Source organism: Rhopalosiphum padi, chromosome 4 (genome assembly GCF_020882245.1).
Source record: "Rhopalosiphum padi isolate XX-2018 chromosome 4, ASM2088224v1, whole genome shotgun sequence".
Taxonomy (NCBI): Eukaryota; Metazoa; Arthropoda; class Insecta; order Hemiptera; family Aphididae; genus Rhopalosiphum; species Rhopalosiphum padi.
The window spans coordinates 45,704,927-45,725,233 of NC_083600.1; the positions used below are offsets into that span (position 1 = coordinate 45,704,927).

At 25.5% G+C, this 20,307-nt stretch overlaps 1 protein-coding gene across 1 annotated transcript in view; it reads left to right on the top strand.

Annotated features, from left to right (window-relative positions):
* The first annotated feature begins 11,976 nt into the window (after positions 1 to 11,976).
* LOC132930126 (guanylate cyclase soluble subunit beta-1) overlaps positions 11,977 to 20,307 on the top strand; it is a 32,163-nt gene continuing 23,832 nt past the window's right edge. Inside the window, exons 1-11 of the mRNA XM_060995810.1 lie at positions 11,977 to 12,126; positions 12,413 to 12,486; positions 12,587 to 12,687; positions 13,243 to 13,361; positions 13,427 to 13,582; positions 13,684 to 13,837; positions 14,539 to 14,696; positions 14,769 to 14,900; positions 14,977 to 15,059; positions 15,182 to 15,352; positions 17,761 to 17,998. Coding sequence (XP_060851793.1) covers positions 12,124 to 12,126; positions 12,413 to 12,486; positions 12,587 to 12,687; positions 13,243 to 13,361; positions 13,427 to 13,582; positions 13,684 to 13,837; positions 14,539 to 14,696; positions 14,769 to 14,900; positions 14,977 to 15,059; positions 15,182 to 15,352; positions 17,761 to 17,998 — 1,389 coding nt within the window. The 5' untranslated portion in view covers positions 11,977 to 12,123. The remainder of the gene's footprint in view (positions 12,127 to 12,412; positions 12,487 to 12,586; positions 12,688 to 13,242; positions 13,362 to 13,426; positions 13,583 to 13,683; positions 13,838 to 14,538; positions 14,697 to 14,768; positions 14,901 to 14,976; positions 15,060 to 15,181; positions 15,353 to 17,760; positions 17,999 to 20,307) is intronic.

Consider the following 20,307-nt stretch of genomic DNA (forward strand, 5'->3'; position numbering starts at 1 on the left):
TACGTCTTAAATGGAATTTAACATGTTTTTCTTTAGTATGAGTACATTTTTTTCCCAGTCATAATACATCTGCCCAAAATATATATTATACAACGTATTTTAAAATATATTTTATGTACACACAATATAACGTCATTAAATACAAAAAAAAAATATAGTACCAACAGATTAATTTTTTTTATTTTCCGCGATGTAATTTTGATGACACTTTAATAACATTATGGTTACGCATTTTCAAAACTCATTACACAGTTCTTCACATAATAATATATATTTTAATTTTTTTGATTTTGATTAATAATTGTTATAGGCAACAGACAACTTTTGATGAAAATTATATTCATCTCAATTGTATCTTTTTATTATTATTATTATACTTATTAAAATATATTTACAATCTATAAAATAATTTTTGTTACCAAAGTATTGTATTTTTATTTATTTATTGAGTCTTACAAAATGATCTAAGAAATTTTTCAGTTGTATTTCGTATCTTGTTTTTAATATTTGTATATTATTAAACCCTAAAATGTCATATATATGTATATACTCATTTATTTTACTACTTACAAGTTACACTTATAATCGTGTAACTTTTTGTTAAAATATTATACAAACGTAGTATTCAAGTTGTAACAAGTTCATAAATTATGCACAAGTTAATTACCTCAAGAATTAGATTAAATTAACCTAACTTTATCACACATTTATGAAGAGTAATGTCGAGTTCATAATTATTTCAACGCGCAATTGTAAAAACAATATGTGTATTAACATGAGCTGTTATAGCACCATTACCGTTTTACATAATTGATAATATTATATTTTCATATATCTTACATAAATAACTAATATAAATACTCCAACTAAAAACTGGAAAATGTTTTTATTTAATAACGATTAGAACGTACTAAAATCAATATAATTTAAATACCGATTACATAAAAAATATTATTAATTTCGTTTAACGATTCTTTGAAATTTATTATTATTTATGAGTTATGAGTTTATGACTCCTATATATAAGAACTAGGAAGTATTTTAATTTTTTAAAAGAAAATATTTCAAATTTATGATCATCAAATATTTGTTTTTGTTGAAATAACCTCAAGATAAATACATAATATTATTATTATATGTTTGTATAACATAGCGACACTGCACACTGGCAATAACAACGTGTCAATAATGACACCGTGACCACATCCTATTATATTATTTAAGAATATGTAGTTTATAGTCGTACAATGCATTTGAATGAAAAATATGTTTAAATAGATAAAATAAGTTAACATATAATAATATAATATATAATATTATAATGATGTACCTAACCTGTATATTATAATAAATACTAATACGGACTACGGTTATGCCAATTATATTGACAATAGTAAACAACACAGTAATAATATTATTAATATATCACATTATGATTCATTAGGAAAAATGTACCTATATGAATATAATAAACTGTGTGTAAGTAAATTTATAATTTATATGTTATATTTTTACAAGGAGCCAAACATATTATTTACTACATCGTTATGCTCTTCAACTAATTTCACATATGACTAATTATATAATAATTTTTAATAAAAAAAAATAGTAATAATATATGTATATAAAATAGTAATTCGATAACTCTCTATACTAATTACTAATATAGTTGACGATCAACTAATTTAGATCAACTGTTGATCTTTCCAAGTTAATGAACTTGGACACAAAATCTGAGTAATTTCGTTTACATTATATTTTGTATTTCAGTGCTGTAACTATAGGCACTAGATCATCATGGCCAACATAGTACTGGGAACACAATAATATTAAACTTAGAGTTATAAAAATGAATTCAAACATATTATATAACAATTTTTATTATATTAATTGTATTTTAAAAATATTTATTTAGATAGTAAAACAATAATTTACTCAAAACATATTAAATGCATATAAATTATTAAAATGTATGTAACTTTTTTATTAAACATTTATATAATAGTAGAAAATATGATGATATGCACAATCACAAGGGTAAGGTTTGATCTAGTGGACCAGTTAAATATTTTGTGAGGGTGCATAATGCATTATTCAATTTTTTTCTCGTTCAGTAATTATAAGTTTTTTAATTATTAGTTATTACCATTATTTTCTTTTATTCGAAGGCAATAACGACACACAGGTAAATACATCGATAGTAGTACACATCGATAAATCATTTTAACCATTAATGATAGGTTAGGACTTTGAGTAACACTTATTTTATACCATAAATTCTCAAGAATGGTTAAAATACTATCTCGAGAATTTATCGTATAATAATTTGAAAAACATTCATAAGTTTTTATTAATAATAAAAATAATAAAAAAAATAATAATAAATAAAATAATAATATTATATTATTATTATAAAAACTTTTGTTATTTATGCATGTGTTAATATTTAATTTTTACTATGCTGGCCACTATAAACTAGAAAATAAAATCAATAGTTTTAGAGTTTATTTATCGTCTCGAATCATTAACAGTTTATTAATGTCCTGCAATACGAGCAGTGCCTATTACGTATTACGTAGTGTCTTTATATCTTATTGTGTCCTAATGTCTAACGCAGCAATGAACGCTCACGAGAAATGGTGTCTATCAGTTATCGACAGCCTCGATTTGGAAGTCAACCACATCATAACTGCGTTCGGACTACCGTCACCGATCATCGTTTCATGGGCGCATCGCTCTTTGTGGAAACCACTCCCATCCACAAAGACGCCGATGGCCCCACAAGCATGTCGGGAAGAACGCGAGACGTGTAGCGACGATTTGGAAAAACCACCAGAGACGTGCGGCGACGATTTGGAAAATCCACGCGAGACGTGCGACGACGATTTGGAAAGTCCACGCGAAACGTGCGACGACGATTTGGAAAATCCACGCAAAACGTGTGCCGACGGTTTGAAAAAACCACGCGGGTTCTGGAGAAGAACCAAAAAACGCTTGTCGGATATTTTCCGAGCGGTTTGTACTTGCGGCTGCGCCACACCCCGCACACAATAAGGTGTTTCTTATGCGGCGCACAGTGGTCCAAAATGAAAGTGCGTCACCGTTATTGAGTCCAGTGTAACCTAACCCAAATTCATTGAATTTATTTTTAGTATTTACGAAATATGAAGTTAAGTTGAGTACGTTACACTGGATTTCAATATGAATTATAGAAAAAAACGCTTTGCATCATTCGATGGTTATAATTTTATTATATTTTGTTATAATATTCCTATTTTTTGTCATGAGAATGTTTACTTTTATACATTTATCAATGTATGAATGTGAAAAAATTATGACTATTTTCTTTCTGTTTAAAATATCGATATATTGATACATAGTTTATTTAATCAATTTTATTATTTACGAGAGATGAGGTTAGGTTGATTTATGTTGCTCTGGATTTAAATGTGAATTATAGAAAAAAAATGCATCATTCGATGGTTATAATTGTATTACCTATTTGTTATAATATTAAAATTTTTTGGTTGTGAAAATATTTCCTTTTATACAGTTATCAATTTATGGATGTGAAAAAATTATGACCATTTTCTTTCTGTATAAAATGTCGATGTATTGATGACGTAGTTTATTTAATTGATGTTTATTATTGACGAAAGATGAGGTTAGAGTTATGTTACTCTGGATTTAAATGTGAATTATAGAAAAAATTCATTGCATCATTCGATGTTATAATTGTATTATTTGTATTAAAATTTTTTTGGTTGTGAAAATGTTTACTTTTATGAATTTATCAATTTATGGTTGTAAAAAAACGATGACAATTTTTTTTCTGTATAAAATATTGATATATTTATACGTCGCTATTGGTTACTTACTATTAAGTATTATTATAAATTATTGTTGTTTTGTAAATTAAAATATTATACATATTATTATAAATGAAACTGATGTTTTTTTTTAAATATATTAAACAAATGATTAGATACATACCTAATTATTAATTTTATAATATTATTTAACTTAGTTAACTAAGCCGAAATAGTTTGACACTAAGTTTACCACAAATAAAATAATTTTAAAAAGGATATAATTATTACTATACGGAAATAAAAATAATAATTTAGTATTGATATGATATTATAATATTGTATTGAACTTAGTATTATCCTGATTGTAATTATTTAGAAAATCAAGATTGATAATTATTAAAAAAAAAAGTGGTATTAAATCATGAAAAAAATCAATAAAATATATTTTTCAAATACAAATACGAGCATCTTATACGCATAATATGCTACTTATAGCATCCGTTCAAAAAAAAAAATTACAATTGACAATTTTGCTAAATAAAAAATGACAGAAAGAGTACTTACTCACTAACGTATTAAAGTCTTAAGTCTGCATTCTGCAAGCGTGAATTTAGTGGATATTTAACCCGTTGGTATCGCTATGAGCATTTCGCTCACACAATTGCCATTTTAAGAATCACTGGTTTAAATATTATTGGATTTTGACAATATTATCTAAATGCTTCCTTGAGTTATTTACGAAAATTATTACGGAAAAATATTAAAAGTTATAAATAAATTTACAAAGTTATCGGAGTCCAATGTTGCCGTTTACGTAATAATACCGTGTAGTTTAGCGTTGTACTCGCCCGTCACTGATCGCCTTACCGTATATTTTATTATTATACTGAATTTATTTTCGGTTTATTATCTTATTATATTATTATACCACAGCAGTCTAATGTTGACATTTGTCAGTACCGTGGTATATTTGTATGCTCACACGTGTATTTTAATATGTGAGCGAAACGCTAACACGATACTAACGGTGTAAGAATATTTAGCGACACCAACGACGGGTTAATAAATATTATTTATGCACCATCTGCCAGCTGAATCTAATCCCGTGTCTAATTACTTATTCCTAAAATCCTAGAAACATGAAACAATTCCTAGAGTTGTTTTATTATGCAATATCTGGTCGGAATGTTCCGAGAACTTTCGTATGGGTACCAATAGCGGCTATAACTTATATTATAGTTTATGGGTATTTTCTGTATCAATACCAGGTAACACCGGTTTCATGCTTACCAATTGCCGTGGATGATAATAATAATTAACAAATCATCATACTTCAAAATGTCTTTAATTTCCTAATATTTTTCTTTTAATTTCTCGACGATAAAACATAACAACTACACAAGGAACGACAAGTATTAAAGTGAGTTGAAAATGTTGAAATGTTCATAATATACTTTGCGCATATCTAATATTATCATATTAAATCACAAACCACGAATCATATCAATAGATCATATTACTCAATTATAAATAACTTGTTTTTATAAAAATACAAAATACCTACAGATTTATATGTATATAAATATATAAATCAATTACACTAAACACAAAAACATTATAATATTATTATTCATAATTTTGTGGTTTAACTGTACATTGAAAAAATAAAATTGCCTACATTGAAAATTAAAACATTAAGTGAATTGCATTAAATTATATTCATTTAATAATTCACTAAAATTTAATGGACCAATCGTAGGCCATAAAATCATGTTTTTAAGGGACTATTAGTTCGTTATTGATTCATTGAATGTTTAGTGATTGTTTATACAACCCTCCATAAATCGTATACAATTCACTAAACTGAATTAGTATTCAAATCATTATACCGCTACTTTTGAGGTTATTTAATCCTTTGTTGGCATTCGATTACATTTTTGAATTTTATAGTTTATTAAATTTTAAATGTCATTATACTTAATAGTTGAAATAAAAAGTTTAATATTTATTTCATTTTTCCTGTTAAATAAAGTTTTATTAATAATATGCCGCCAATACTTCTATAATATACGATACACACATATCCCACAATTGCGAAAACAGCAGGTACTAATAATGTAGTTTTCTTTCGGAGTGATCCTTTTGCACGCCACGACACTGGTCGTCGACTATAATTTAAAAAAAATTTCATTCGAACAACGTGAGCTTTTTCATTTTAACATTTTCGAATTGTATAGTTAATTATGAATTCCCACTTGTCCTAAACGCCCAAAAAACATTATATACATATGAATATATGAGTATAATAATATGTATCTATATAATATATTATAAAAGTACCTTTATTTTATTAATTATTATTATTATAATATATAAATATTTAATGATAATATTCATACAAAAATGAAATAATAACCTAAAAGTAAACATCCCTAGGTATACTGAACCAAATAATAGTGACTCGGACACATCACAACGAACAAACGAATAGCCACCGCAGTGATAACACGAAAGAATTTTTAAAAAATATCACAAAAAATATAATAGGTACAGTATAATATGTATTATTAATGCAAAAATATAATTGTCTAGTAAGACACCCAAGACTAAGGTTGAGCACTAATGGTTGATATCACAAAAACTTAAACCAAATTTTATCTCCAATTTATTAATAATAATATATCAAATAAAAGACAAAATATACATAAATATATACAAATATATAAATAATTATATAAATATATGAAATTCCTATCTTTAAAAGTAAATATAACATATAAAAAATGTAATTAATTTGAGTACTTTTCATTATACTTTGTAAAATTGCATCCAAACCAATAATGCATTGAAACATCAATCGAATTCATGGATTTATTAAAATGTAGATAATACATTACAATGACTATTTAAATTGCAACTTGTTAATCAAATATAGAAACATTAGAGAGAATATTTTATTTAGCGTTAAATGTAGCACTTTAAAACTTAAAAGACTAAAAGCTTTACCGCTTCGAGAAATTATATTTCATCCGTAGACCACTTATGTAAAAATGCCACATTATTATTAGCGCCCTTTAAAGTTAAAGACTCTTTAAACTATACAGTATACATATTTATCAGTTGGTTATGAAAAAAATATATGGTTTACGCCTTTTTTATGGTTTTGGATTTAGACGATGGTTTGTCAACTCAGGATCAATTTAATCCTAAACTGCAACAATAATTTAAAATCTTACCAAGTATCCATATTTAAAATATTTGTGTACGATTCAGGCCTAAAGCTTAAAAATAAAATGTATTATTTATAACGTCACTTCACAGCATTATGTATTTATTAATTATTAATTACTTTAATGTTTCTGATATTTGTTAACTTATTGTACTGACATTGACATAATTCTTTACATAATAACATCATGGTTTAAGTTGTTGAAAAGAAGAAACCAATTCTTTTAAATTTTAAATTAAATTACATTTTGTAACTTAACTTCGATAATCTATCAATTTTCATTATCGTCATTAAGTGTCACGTTTCGTATCGTAAAAAATGTTTTTTCTGTAATGTAGTTAGAATATTTCTGATTAATTCTTAATTTTATTATAATATTATATACTGAGTACTTTTATTTCAATTTTTAATTTGGGATTTATTTTATACGAGTATATTATGACCTGATAAATTAAATAAATAGTGTAAAAAAAAATGTGTATACTTAATTGAATGTATATTAAATATATATACATTTTGTGATTTTAATCTTTAAATAAATACATTTTTTTAAATAAAAATATAGGCGTATGCTCCCTTAGTAAAGATTTTTCTTTTGAGATTTGGTTTTCCGGTTTATTTTACTATTATAACGATATTGAAAACGTGCTTTGCAAGTTTCTAAAAACCATTTTCAAAGATTATATCTCAAAATCCCTGGAGACTCGTGCACGTTCAATTTTGTAGTAGGTGAACATTTGCTTTATTTAGTGAAGAAAATAAATAAATACCTAGGTAATTTTATATTTTTTAAATAACATTAAATAGGTTTTATTTATACGAAGGATACGTAATTATTATTATTATTTTTTTTTAATACAACTGTGAGAATAATGAATAATAAGTTTATACTTAAAATTATCATGCATTAATGACTTATACATTCAGTTGTTTTCATAAAAAATTACACATTACTTAAAACAACTTTAAATTATCGTATCTCTTCATTATAAATAAATTATTGAAAATCAATACATTTTATTCACCACAATATTTTACAGAGATATTTTTTTAACAATTATTAACATATTATATTTATAAAATATGTATCACATGGGGAATTCACTCATTTAAAATGTAAATTATCTAAATAAAGATGTGCAAACTTAAATGTGACCTATTTTCACGAATGTATAAGTATAGGTATATAATATATAATATATATATCATTCCGTTAAAATATAGGTATTATTATATAACTATCATAATTTGTTTAAATTACAGTAGTAAATCATTTTATGTTGTTTTTTTCTATTTAATTATATTTTATACTGATTAATGACGGACCTATTCATTAAAATTGTCATTGTTTTTGTTTCATTAAGTTTTACAATTATTTTGAGAATATATAAGATAATAAAATTGAGTGTTAACTAGTAAGGTTTTATAAAATATGTAACTATGTTTTTGTTGTTAATCATAATTTTGATTAAACAACAATAAGCATATATTTTTTAATAAACCTTTAGAAACTATAGCAAAATTATATTTCAAATAAATATCTTATTAAATTATATATGTCTGAATCTTAAGTTATTTTATATTTATAAGTTATTTATTTTTATAACTAATAAAAGATTAAAATAAACAAGTAATTACTGGACCCCAATAAAAAAAAAAATATGCTGCTTAAAGAATTTTACATTCATTAATTATATACATAAAATATGTAACATTGTCACAATAAATTGAATGATTTTAAATCTCTATTATTATATTTAATTTAAGTCAATAACCATGTATTTTATTATATATTATAAGATAGGAACATGAACTTGTAATAGGTATGTTGTAAAATTAATATGTAAAAATATTAGATACATATAAAAACTTAAATTTGAACTGAACTTTTAATATCATTAGAAACATTTCATTTAATATTTATAAATAAGTGAAACTATCTAATAATAAATTATTTCTAAACGTTTTAAATCATATCTTAGTTATTATGAATACTATTATCTTATTTATTATTATTTTTTTCTTAAATTAAATGATAACAAAAATACATGTTCATGTATTATAGGTACTTAATGTTAGTAAATTTAATATTTCAATTCAAAATAATTGAAAAGAAAACTTTTAATATCCCTGAAGATCTAATTTACTATATATATATATATATTATATAAAAGGTATAGTGTATATGGTTCATTTGTGACATGTTATAACTGAATTAGCTGAAATGGACTAGATATATAAATGATTAATGGCATCCCTATATATGTTTAGCTAATTAACGCATACACTCACTCGGGCGCGCATAGACTAATATTTTTGTTTAACTAGAAAAATAATATTTAGTGTAGGTATAGTATTTATATTATATTATTTATATTAATAATAAATATAAGGAAAAATATACAAAACATATAGGAAAAAATGCAAAATGTATCAATATTTCCCATCAAAAGTGAATGGAATTAGTAGAAGAACCTTGTGAAAGATAATTTAAGTATAATAGAAATGGTCTTCAAAAACAAAATTGCCTTACTTTAATTTATTATTCTTATATTAATGATATTATTATGTATAAAAATGCCTAATTATTATTTATTACTATTATTCGAACAAAATGTATTCATTACAAAATCAAACAGTATTGTTTAGTATTATTCTTTGAATTTAATGTAAATATCGTAATAATAGTAAGAAACATTTTCTAGGTGATATTCTATCACTGGATGTTTTATCTACAAAATTAAGGTCTGTGATTATTATTTAAATAATAATTCTGAAAACCATAACAACTCACTATAGAAATATAATAGGTATATATACTACTTACTTTTAACAGAGCGTCTAATAACTTTTAGAAACTGTCATAAACTAAGATGCTTCCATAACTGTTTACTAATTAAAATTTAATTATTTTATTTTATAATATTATATTTATTCGCCTTATTATTTATTAGAAATGTTGTTTTATTAATTTATTATTTTATATCATGACGTGTATTACAATATGTGTTACTAACTGGAATAATATTAAACATAAATTATTACAACCATATTATATTATATCAGGGGCGGCCAAACAGTCGATTGCGATCGACCGGTCGATCGTGTTAAAATTTATTTTTAGGCTACGCACAAAAAAATTAATCATGGTGGTTAGTTTTTTTTATGGAATTCGATCATCAAAGGTAAAGTATATTTTTAGTAGATCGCGGCCAAAAAAGTTTGGCCGCCCCTGTATTATATTATATTATATTATTATACATCAACTCAATAACAATCCAAAAATAAATGTTTAGCCGTGTGTGGTGTGTATTATTAAAAATAAGTACTTATATAAGTAGTGAGTACAACACAATTATTTTTAAATATATTTCATGTAAGTGATAGTGTTATACTTTAATACTTTATACACTTAAGCATACAGATGAAATGATAAATTATCTTCATAGAAACAAACAATCATTGCCTCGTTTAGGATTTAATATAATATAAATGTCTAATTTTTCATCGATATGTTTTGGTTTTTGAGATATAATTAAACTTTAATTAATAGATCAAAATTTCACAATTAATAGAATAAATAATAATAATTTACTTTATTCAATAACTACAAAAGTAATTATTTAGAATTTAAAAAAAATAATATTCTAAATGTATTTGACTTTTACATTAGAACTTAGAAGTTATAATAACGACGTTATAATTTTATTTTTAGTTTTTTAGATTGTGTGCATTTACCTATTGATATCACATAATATAATATTGTGCTTATTTTGGTCGAATGTGTATTAAATATATTATTATTAATACAATATTAAATCCTTAGACTTATGAACTTTTAGCTACCTACTTAAAAGAAAAAATCAAATTTATTATATATGCTTGCTCATTTTGAAAAGAAAATGTTAATTGTCATAACATCATTGTATTTTCCGAGAAGAAGTTGCCAAACTAAAATCAAGTAAAACTTCCATGGTTTAAAGTCAAAAATAAATCTATTTAAAACAAGAATATTTGTTTACATATTTAAAAAAAAAAAAGTAAATATAAATATATTTGAGCTATAAAGAAAACAGTCGTTATCTGCTATGTCATGTGTCAAGTAAATAACGTTATGGTTTTGAAAAAAAAAAGTAATATGAAATTATATTTTTAGAACGGGGTGAAGTATCAGAAAACCCGTATAATATGAAAAACGTATTGTAATTTGTATGGGCTTTTATGAAAAAAAAAACAAAACAAAAAAAAACTCATATACGCATATTACATATTATATTATTATACCTTACTGTACCTACTATACCTACCTACTCGTAAATCATATTACTGTATTGGATGTGCGCGAGGCTGTAAATAATGTGCATTTTTATATTGTTATCGTGAACTAATTTTGAAATAATTGGCTTAAAGGACTTTTGTTGTCAAAAATGGAAAAATAAATGAAACTAATATGCAATATTGCAATAAACTTAATACATTAATTACAATTATATACACAATTCTTTCAAGAGAATTATATCGATGACATTTTTAAGCTTCTGGTTCAAAAGTTGTTTTATTTTTGTCTATAATATTATTATATAGTTATAAAATACACATATTGTTTTTAATTTATTCTAAGAGAAGAAATGTTTTACTTTCATCTTAATAATTAACAATTTATAATTACTAAATTATTATATTATATAGCTGATCTTCTTTCTAAATATCTCAAAATTAGATAACCTATTGTAAACTATAAATTTAATATATATTAAAAAATAATTAAACCAATATAAATTTAAAAAATACCCAAAGGTTTTTAATATTAATTTGTTACGCTATTTTATACAATGATCCGATTGTCTATAACTATATTATTGATACATTGGGTATAATAACATCATAACATTGTTATTATTTTTATTATAATGTTACCCAGGTTAACGCCATCTAGTGACGGCAACTGCGCGCCAATGAATCGATGTTCGTACCCCTCGTCAGTATACGCTCGGCCAACAAAACTGCACGTATGTGTTTCGCTCCGTTCCGTCGAGAAACTGTCGATCTTTGGGCGAGATTTTAGAAACACATAAAATCAAAATGGTAAGTACAGAAATTTTCACAAACAAAAAATCTGTGTTATTAAAAAATATCGCAAGAGTCTATCGGACGATATTTTTTTGATGATGGGGGGAATATTAATTTTTATTTTGATATAACGAGATTTACGGATTTGTTTTAATTAATTAATCGTGAAAATTAAACATGATAGAACTGAGACTTGTTAAATAAACTGAAGTATGCATTCTCATGTGTGTATATATGTGTGTGTGTGTGTATCATGTAGATTATATTTATCTATACATATCATTATTTTTGTATATTTTAGTACGGATTTGTGAATTACGCTTTAGAGCTGCTCGTGTTGAAAACATTTGGCGAAGAGACGTGGGAAAAAATCAAGTGAGTACTACATTATTAGACAAAATATGTTATACAAAACTTCATTAGACTTAATTATTTTTATAATCATTTTTAAACATGTATAACTGTATGTTTATAGAAAAGATGCAGAGGTTACAATGGATGGTCAGTTTTTAGTCAGACAAATTTACGATGATGAAATTACATACAATTTGGTATCGTCGGCCGCACAAATTCTCGGTGAGTATGATTATTTCTCAATATATTTTGATTTACTTAAATTTTATCGCTTGAATTAATATTATGATTGAAAAATAAATATGAGTTTTATTAGATACTCTAATCTGTTAGATAATATATTATTTACATTTCAATTGATTTCTTAACTATTATACCCACATTTATTTATTTTATTTATTATTTAAAATACATAAAAATATAATAATATATGTATCATTAAATAAAAAAAAAGTTTTGTATTCTGCGAGACATAATACGCAATGTATACAACGATCATGCTAGGTCATACAGTGTGAAGCAATTTAAATAAATAAACAATATAAGGTACCTACGGCATTTTTTCACAGTGCGTTAAAGAAGTAAATAATATAATAGAAATACATTTATATATATAATAGAATTCAATTTTGAAAATAGTGTGTATAATAATATTATCTGAGACTCGTTTATCTTATGCGTTAAATAAAAAAAAAAGACCGTATGAAATTTATGTTTGAAATATGCTAATAAACCACAATCTAGAGTGTTATATAATGCCGTGTATTTATGCATTAGAACTGCCCGCCAGTAGCATATTAGAACTGTTCGGGAAGATGTTTTTCGAGTTTTGCCAGGATTCCGGTTACGACAAAATCCTACAGGTGCTTGGAGCCACACCCCGGGACTTTCTTCAAGTACGCATTGTTTGACTTACATCCTTTACGCAATACGATAACTGTTATCTTCGTTGTTTTTGTAGAATTTGGACGCTTTGCACGATCACTTGGGTACACTATATCCGGGTATGAGAGCACCTTCTTTCCGGTGCACAGAAAGGACCGAGGACGGCGCACTTGTCTTACATTATTATTCCGACCGTCCCGGATTGGAGTACATTGTCATCGGGATTGTTAAGGTTGTAAAAACAATATTTTATTACTCAAAATAACGAGTCGACGTAGTGAGTGTACCGCAAACTTATATTATATATATACTTTGTGTGTATGTGTCTTTTAGACCGTCGCCAGTAAACTTCATAACACCGAGGTTGAGGTGGAGATATTACAAACTAAAGAAGAATGTGATCATGTGCAGTTCTTAATAACCGATAAAAACACCACAGGTCAACGTCAAAGTGATCAAACAGCTGAAGTCGAGACACTATCACAAGGTCAACATCAAAAGTGTTTTTTTTTCATACATTTAAACGTCAAGAATACATATATATAAATATATAGTAAACATCTTAATAGTTTAAATCGATTAAGTCACTAAATATGAGAAGTTCAAATCGCTGTGTACTTGTCAGTTGTCATACTATAATAATATATGCTGTTTAAGGTACTAACTAAATTCGAAAGAATATATATAGGTACTTACTAGTATTTTTTTTTAATACCAGATTTAAATCATTGACAGTTACTATTTTTAAATATGTTGGATTAACAAAATCTATTCAAAACACACAATACAATTTGTAATTTTTCTAAATAAACTTGGGAAATATATTTATTTCACAATTATAAAATATTTCTTTTTTGTTGTATTGAATAAACGAAATAAAAGAAACTCTAAATAGTCAAAAATCCAAAGCACGTTAAACTGAATTTGAGTAAAAAATAAAGTTACATCTTATGCAAATACATTAAACAAAATTAATGTTAAAATAAAAAAACCATATCCGCGTTTTGATTGGGTAATTAAAAAATACACAATGAAAGTAAACAATTTTTTTTAAAAAATATAAAATATCTGTTATAATAGCTTCATCGACCGGAACATGGGTTATTATTTTTGATATATATATATCAGTGCGTTGTGAAACGACATTAAAAGCGTATATAATCTAACGACTTTACTATGTTTTTGTAGAACCGAAAATTAGTCCGGCCACGTTTTGCCATGTGTTCCCATTCCATCTGATGTTCGACAGAGACTTGAACGTCCTTCAAACCGGTTGCACGATCACCCGAGTAATACCCATGGTACAAGGGCCAGAACCATGCAAATTAACACAAATCTTATACCCCGTAGGTGTTAACGCACACATATACAACCAAGCATAATAAATAATTATTAATAATGTTGACTCGGTTGGGCAGGTAAGACCTCATTTGGAATTGACATTCGACAACATTCTAGCGCACATTAATACCGTGTACGTTCTTAACACAAAACCGGGAATTATGAACGGCGACTCCAACGATGGTTGTTCAATATCTCTGCGCCTTAAAGTAAATAATTGACAGGTCTAATTGTTTAGACACTATATAGACTGTATACGTTTTAAAACGTCGGTTTGTTTTACAGGGTCAAATGCTGTATGTGCCAGAAACGGATCTAATGTTGTTTTTATGTTATCCTAGTGTTGTGAATCTCGATGATCTGACCAAGTTAATACAAATACATTTATATTGATACGTTCATATTTTGATTATATGACCTTTTCTTAAGTTAGGTTAGGTTATTCAGTTATACCTGTATTGACATTGTGTATTATGTTTGTTTATATCAGACGGGGCCTGTACATCAGCGATATACCTTTGCACGATGCCACTAGGGATTTGGTGTTGATGTCTGAACAATTCGAAGCTGATTACAAACTAACCAGAGATTTGGAGTTTTTAACTGACAAGCTCCAGCAGACTTACAGGGAACTGGAAAGCGAAAAACAAAAAACCGACAGGTAGTTCAATATAGCTAATCTTCGAGTAAAAAAAACTATTCGGCGATACATGTTTATTTAATAAATCGTATTACAAAATTAAAAGCAATCTTAAGAAATGCATAAAAGAAAAAAATTATCCATCCGATATTCAAATAAATCTATGTTTAATAAAGTCATAATGAAAATGTATTTAAATATTTTAGGCACGTACACAAAATACAAACCATATTACAAGATGTGTAGTATATTTCAAAAAAAAATATTTTATCATAAAACTCGTAATTATAATAAGTTACAGATTCTATGAGAGGTAATTATGTAGATACTTATATGTATCTATTATGTACTAAATATATAAATTATTTTCAATAAAATATTAATTGATAAAATTGATAACAAAGTACTTACAACGTTATATATACTATAAATGAAACGAGAAAACGTAGTCATAAATTTTATAAAAACAATTTTGATCTATAACGTTAAAAATTAATTGGTAAAAATATAAATATGTAGTTACTTAATATATTATATTTACAACAGATTGACGTAAAATACACAATGATTTCAATTTTCAACTATTATAAATTTAAGAAAATTACAAAATTATAATTATGAATTATATTTTATGATAGTGAAATTTATATTAAAATTGAATGTTTTTTACTTTTTATTTCATTTAAATTCCCATAATTATCTCGAAATTTTGAATAATATAAATTCATAAGCTTTAATGTTTCTACATGCATTCAATACGTTTTGTTTATTTATTATTTAAAAAATCTTACGATCGTAGAGGGTTGCAATGTAAAATACAAATTAATTTTTCGGTTTGTTTCAACTTTTAACCGTACCTGTTAAACAATTTGTAGTATTTTAAAATTAATTGGATTCATTTGATACAAAAAAAGATAAATGTTTATATTAAAAATTCCAACCGAAAGTTATAAAATAACGAAATAATGTGTACTCTAATTTTATTTTTCTTTGAAATAAAATATTTTTCTTTACTTACTACTCCTTCGCGTTATCTCGGTCTAATTGAATTCCTTTGATTTTTATATTAATACTTTTTGTTCACCAAAAAAGATCTACTCTAGATGGTAATAGATTTATAATAGTGATTAATGAGTTAATTTGTTTTTGTTCTACTTTTCATTACATTGTTTATAGATACATATCTTATTAATACATTTTATTAATTACAATACATTTTTAAAACTCACTGGCCAGTATAATATACATATAATATATTTTATTGATTGCATGTAATTATATTAATATATAATAGCTATATAATAAAGATATTATACAAATGGTTAAATATAAAAAAAAAAAATATTTTTTTTTGTTAGAATTCTGAACATGCAATATTTGAATAATAATAATAATGTAACGCGTATTAATAATTTAATTATAAGTATTTGTTATTTTATAAAAAAAAAAGTTATATACGTTTCACTTTATATTTTGTGAATGTTTTTAAAAACGAAATTTGTCAAAACCGTTTTAGCCATAAAAATAATATTATATATATATTAGTGTTGGTGGAATATTATACCAAAAACGAATTTAATCTAAATAGTAGCAGCAAAGCCATTGTGGCTAACTTTTTTCTTTCCCTATTTTGGATTGCAATCTTTAGCTTGGCTCGCGAAGCTCTTTTTGTCGCAAATCACCCCCGTAGGCTACTTTATATATACATAAATATAATATACGCACAAAAACACGCACAGTCGTAACGAATGAAATACGAATTATTTTACAACATAACTGTGACATGGTGGTGGTTTGTGCTCAGAAAATGAAATAAGCAGTTATGTTGGATCGCTTTTTTTGTTACGAACCATATTTATATAATTAAATAGGCGCTACTGAAACTCACGGAAAACAAAACTGGCTTTTTATCTAGTAGGTGCATATAACATTAATAAAAAAAAATCAAAATCAATTCAAGTTTTAGTTTTATTTTTATTTGTATCTAGTTATATATAAATAATAAAAATTGTAATTTAATTTAATAATAAAATAAAATGTATTTATAGCATATAATTGTAGATATATATTATATATTATTATGGTAATACACTATCAGTAGTTGTGATCATATTGAAATTTAACATTTTAAATTTTATAATAGCAATTATTCCATTTAGATATGTTATGAATATTCACCTCGTTACGATGTTTAATTTGAGGTATCACATGTTAATTTTTTAGTAAAAAATATTTACCTGTAAAAAATAATTGGTAAATTTACCGAACTTACATCTCTACAATATATAATATAATATAATATTATTATTGTGATGCATCATATTATAGAATATCGTTAAACTGAGGACTAAAATTGTGTGTCATATACAATTATGCAATTTAAGTATAAAATGGTTTTTCATCTTCTGTGATGCTCCGTATTGTTTTAGACTGCTGTATTCCGTGCTGCCAATCAGCGTGGCGACAGAACTGCGGCATAAGCGACCGGTTCCGCCGAAAAGGTTCGAGTGCGTGACACTGCTGTTTTCCGGCATAGTCGGATTCAGTGACTATTGTGCGGGTCACGCGGACTCGAAAGGCGCCATGAAAATTGTCAGGATGCTCAACCAGCTCTACACGGCTTTCGACGTGCTCACCGATCCGAAGAAAAACCCAAATGTCTACAAGGTATACTAATCTATAATGCACAGGTATGAGATCGAAAATAACTAACATATCCACAGCAGCTTTTGCCTCCAACTACCCTTAAGTCACGCTTAAAGCTAAACGTATTTGTCTGACCAGCTATCACACGTAGATACAATGACTCATCGTATATACAGTGTGCTTCACCACTCGTGTCCCCCAATTTTATATCCTTTGATAATTATTTATTTATTTTGGTATTTGAAAATTTTAAACATACTTGAAGATCATATTTTAGTTTTAAGTTAATTAAAAAATTCTAAAAATCTGAATTTGTTAATTTGAATATATAATACATTATCTATGGATAAACTCTGTAACGTGAATATACTTGTTGAACCACCCTGTATAAAATGGATGTCGCTATATCGTCTTATTTTGTATGAGCATTGCCGTTACGAAACGGTCATCCACTCCAACGTATTCGCCAACGACGCCGGACGCATTAGTATAATAATATAATCCGCAATGATGTATGATACCGTCGCGGAGACGCAGATTCGAGCGATCGAAAATCTGTATCGGAAACACGTCGAACGGCTCCGATGATGTTATTATTACCGTAAATCACGGTGTATGACGGAGAGAATAATTCGCGCCGCAGTGCATCTGCACGGTCGACTTGTCACGAACAAAAAAAAAAAATTGCTGCCAAAAATGAATTTCGCAGAATATACTTATGTTTACATTGAAATGTTTATATACATAATAAATATATTCAATTGGTTAAAACTTAGGAAAAATAATATTACGTAGCTGATCGGAAATGCTAATAAACTATGAAATATACTTACAACATTTGAATACGGAAAAATACGGTTTTCTGAAAAGAATAATAAAAAATGTGTAGTTAATTCTTCAGTAATTGTACATGGTTTATAACATTTCAAAACAGTTTCTTCTTTGAGAGTAGAATAAAACTCGTGAAAGTTTTCAAAACCATCTGTTTTAATAAATAGAAGTTTCATGTTTTATAGTATTAAATTGCTGGTGAACCTTAAATATAATGTATGTTGTATATAGTACTCAAACTTTTTAAAAGACAAGATATTTACTTATCTAATAATAAACAATTGCAAAAAGAGAATTGTATTTAAATATGTGAAATAAACTTACAAAGAAAAATATATTATTGTTGTAAACGAATGAATTCCGTTTTATTATATGAAGTTTGTGCAAAAAATAAAAATACAATAATATGCATTTGATATTTATTTTTACAGTAATTTAAAATACACTAATGTTCTTGAAACTTGTGGAATACATAAATAACAAACATGAAAAAATCTATCAATTATTATTGATTATTTAAATAACACTTAAACAAATTAAAATATATTCTAAACAGAAAATATCAATATTTTTTTGCCGGAAAGTTACAATGAGATTAATTTACGTGTAAACGTATTTTAAAATACAAGAGAAAAATAAACGTTTGTTTTTACGAAGTTAAGAGAGAAATAAATAAGTAAATAATATTTTCAATGAATTTCATAAAATTATCTTCAATTTCTAAAAACTTTTAAAAAGAAAAACAATTTTTTATTTTAAATGTCTCTTTTTATTTCAGGAAGTATATATGTTTAAAATTAGTTTGAAAACAAAATGTATAAGTTAGTTACAACTTTCAATATAGTTTTCGTATGATACCCGGATATAAAAAAAAACTTTTACTCTTCAATCTTCAAAAACTTTCAAGATCATGGACATTTTTCTAATGGTGTGTTGTTTTAATAATCATTTTAAACAATTGTGTTTAAAACAAATAGTATAAATTACATGTAGTATTTTGGACCTAATTAATGTAAGCTGCTTACAATTTTTTTTTATTAAAAAGTAGTACCTATATTTTACGAAATACGTCGGATATTTTTATTGATACATATAAATATATACATATATTACTCCACTCAATTACAAGAATCCGGTATAATAATAATGTAATGACTCGGACTCAGAAGTTATAAGAGATATATTGCTCTATACACTTTCGATTTATAGCAAACCAAGTTAGAAATCCGAACTATACAAAAGTAAGTTTAAAAATTTTAAATCTAAAATCCCTATTTTACATATTTTGGAAAAAGTGCATATTTCATTGATTTTATTTTATAAGTATAATAAGAATGTGTATTTAATTTTTTTTTTTTTTTTAAAGATTTTTTTTCTTAAGCTATTTAAATAATGTTTATTTTTATATTCAATATTATTTAAATAATATATTTATATTCATCGCCGCAGATGAATTTGACGACAACGGTACGATGTGCATATTTTAATCTATTTTGCGC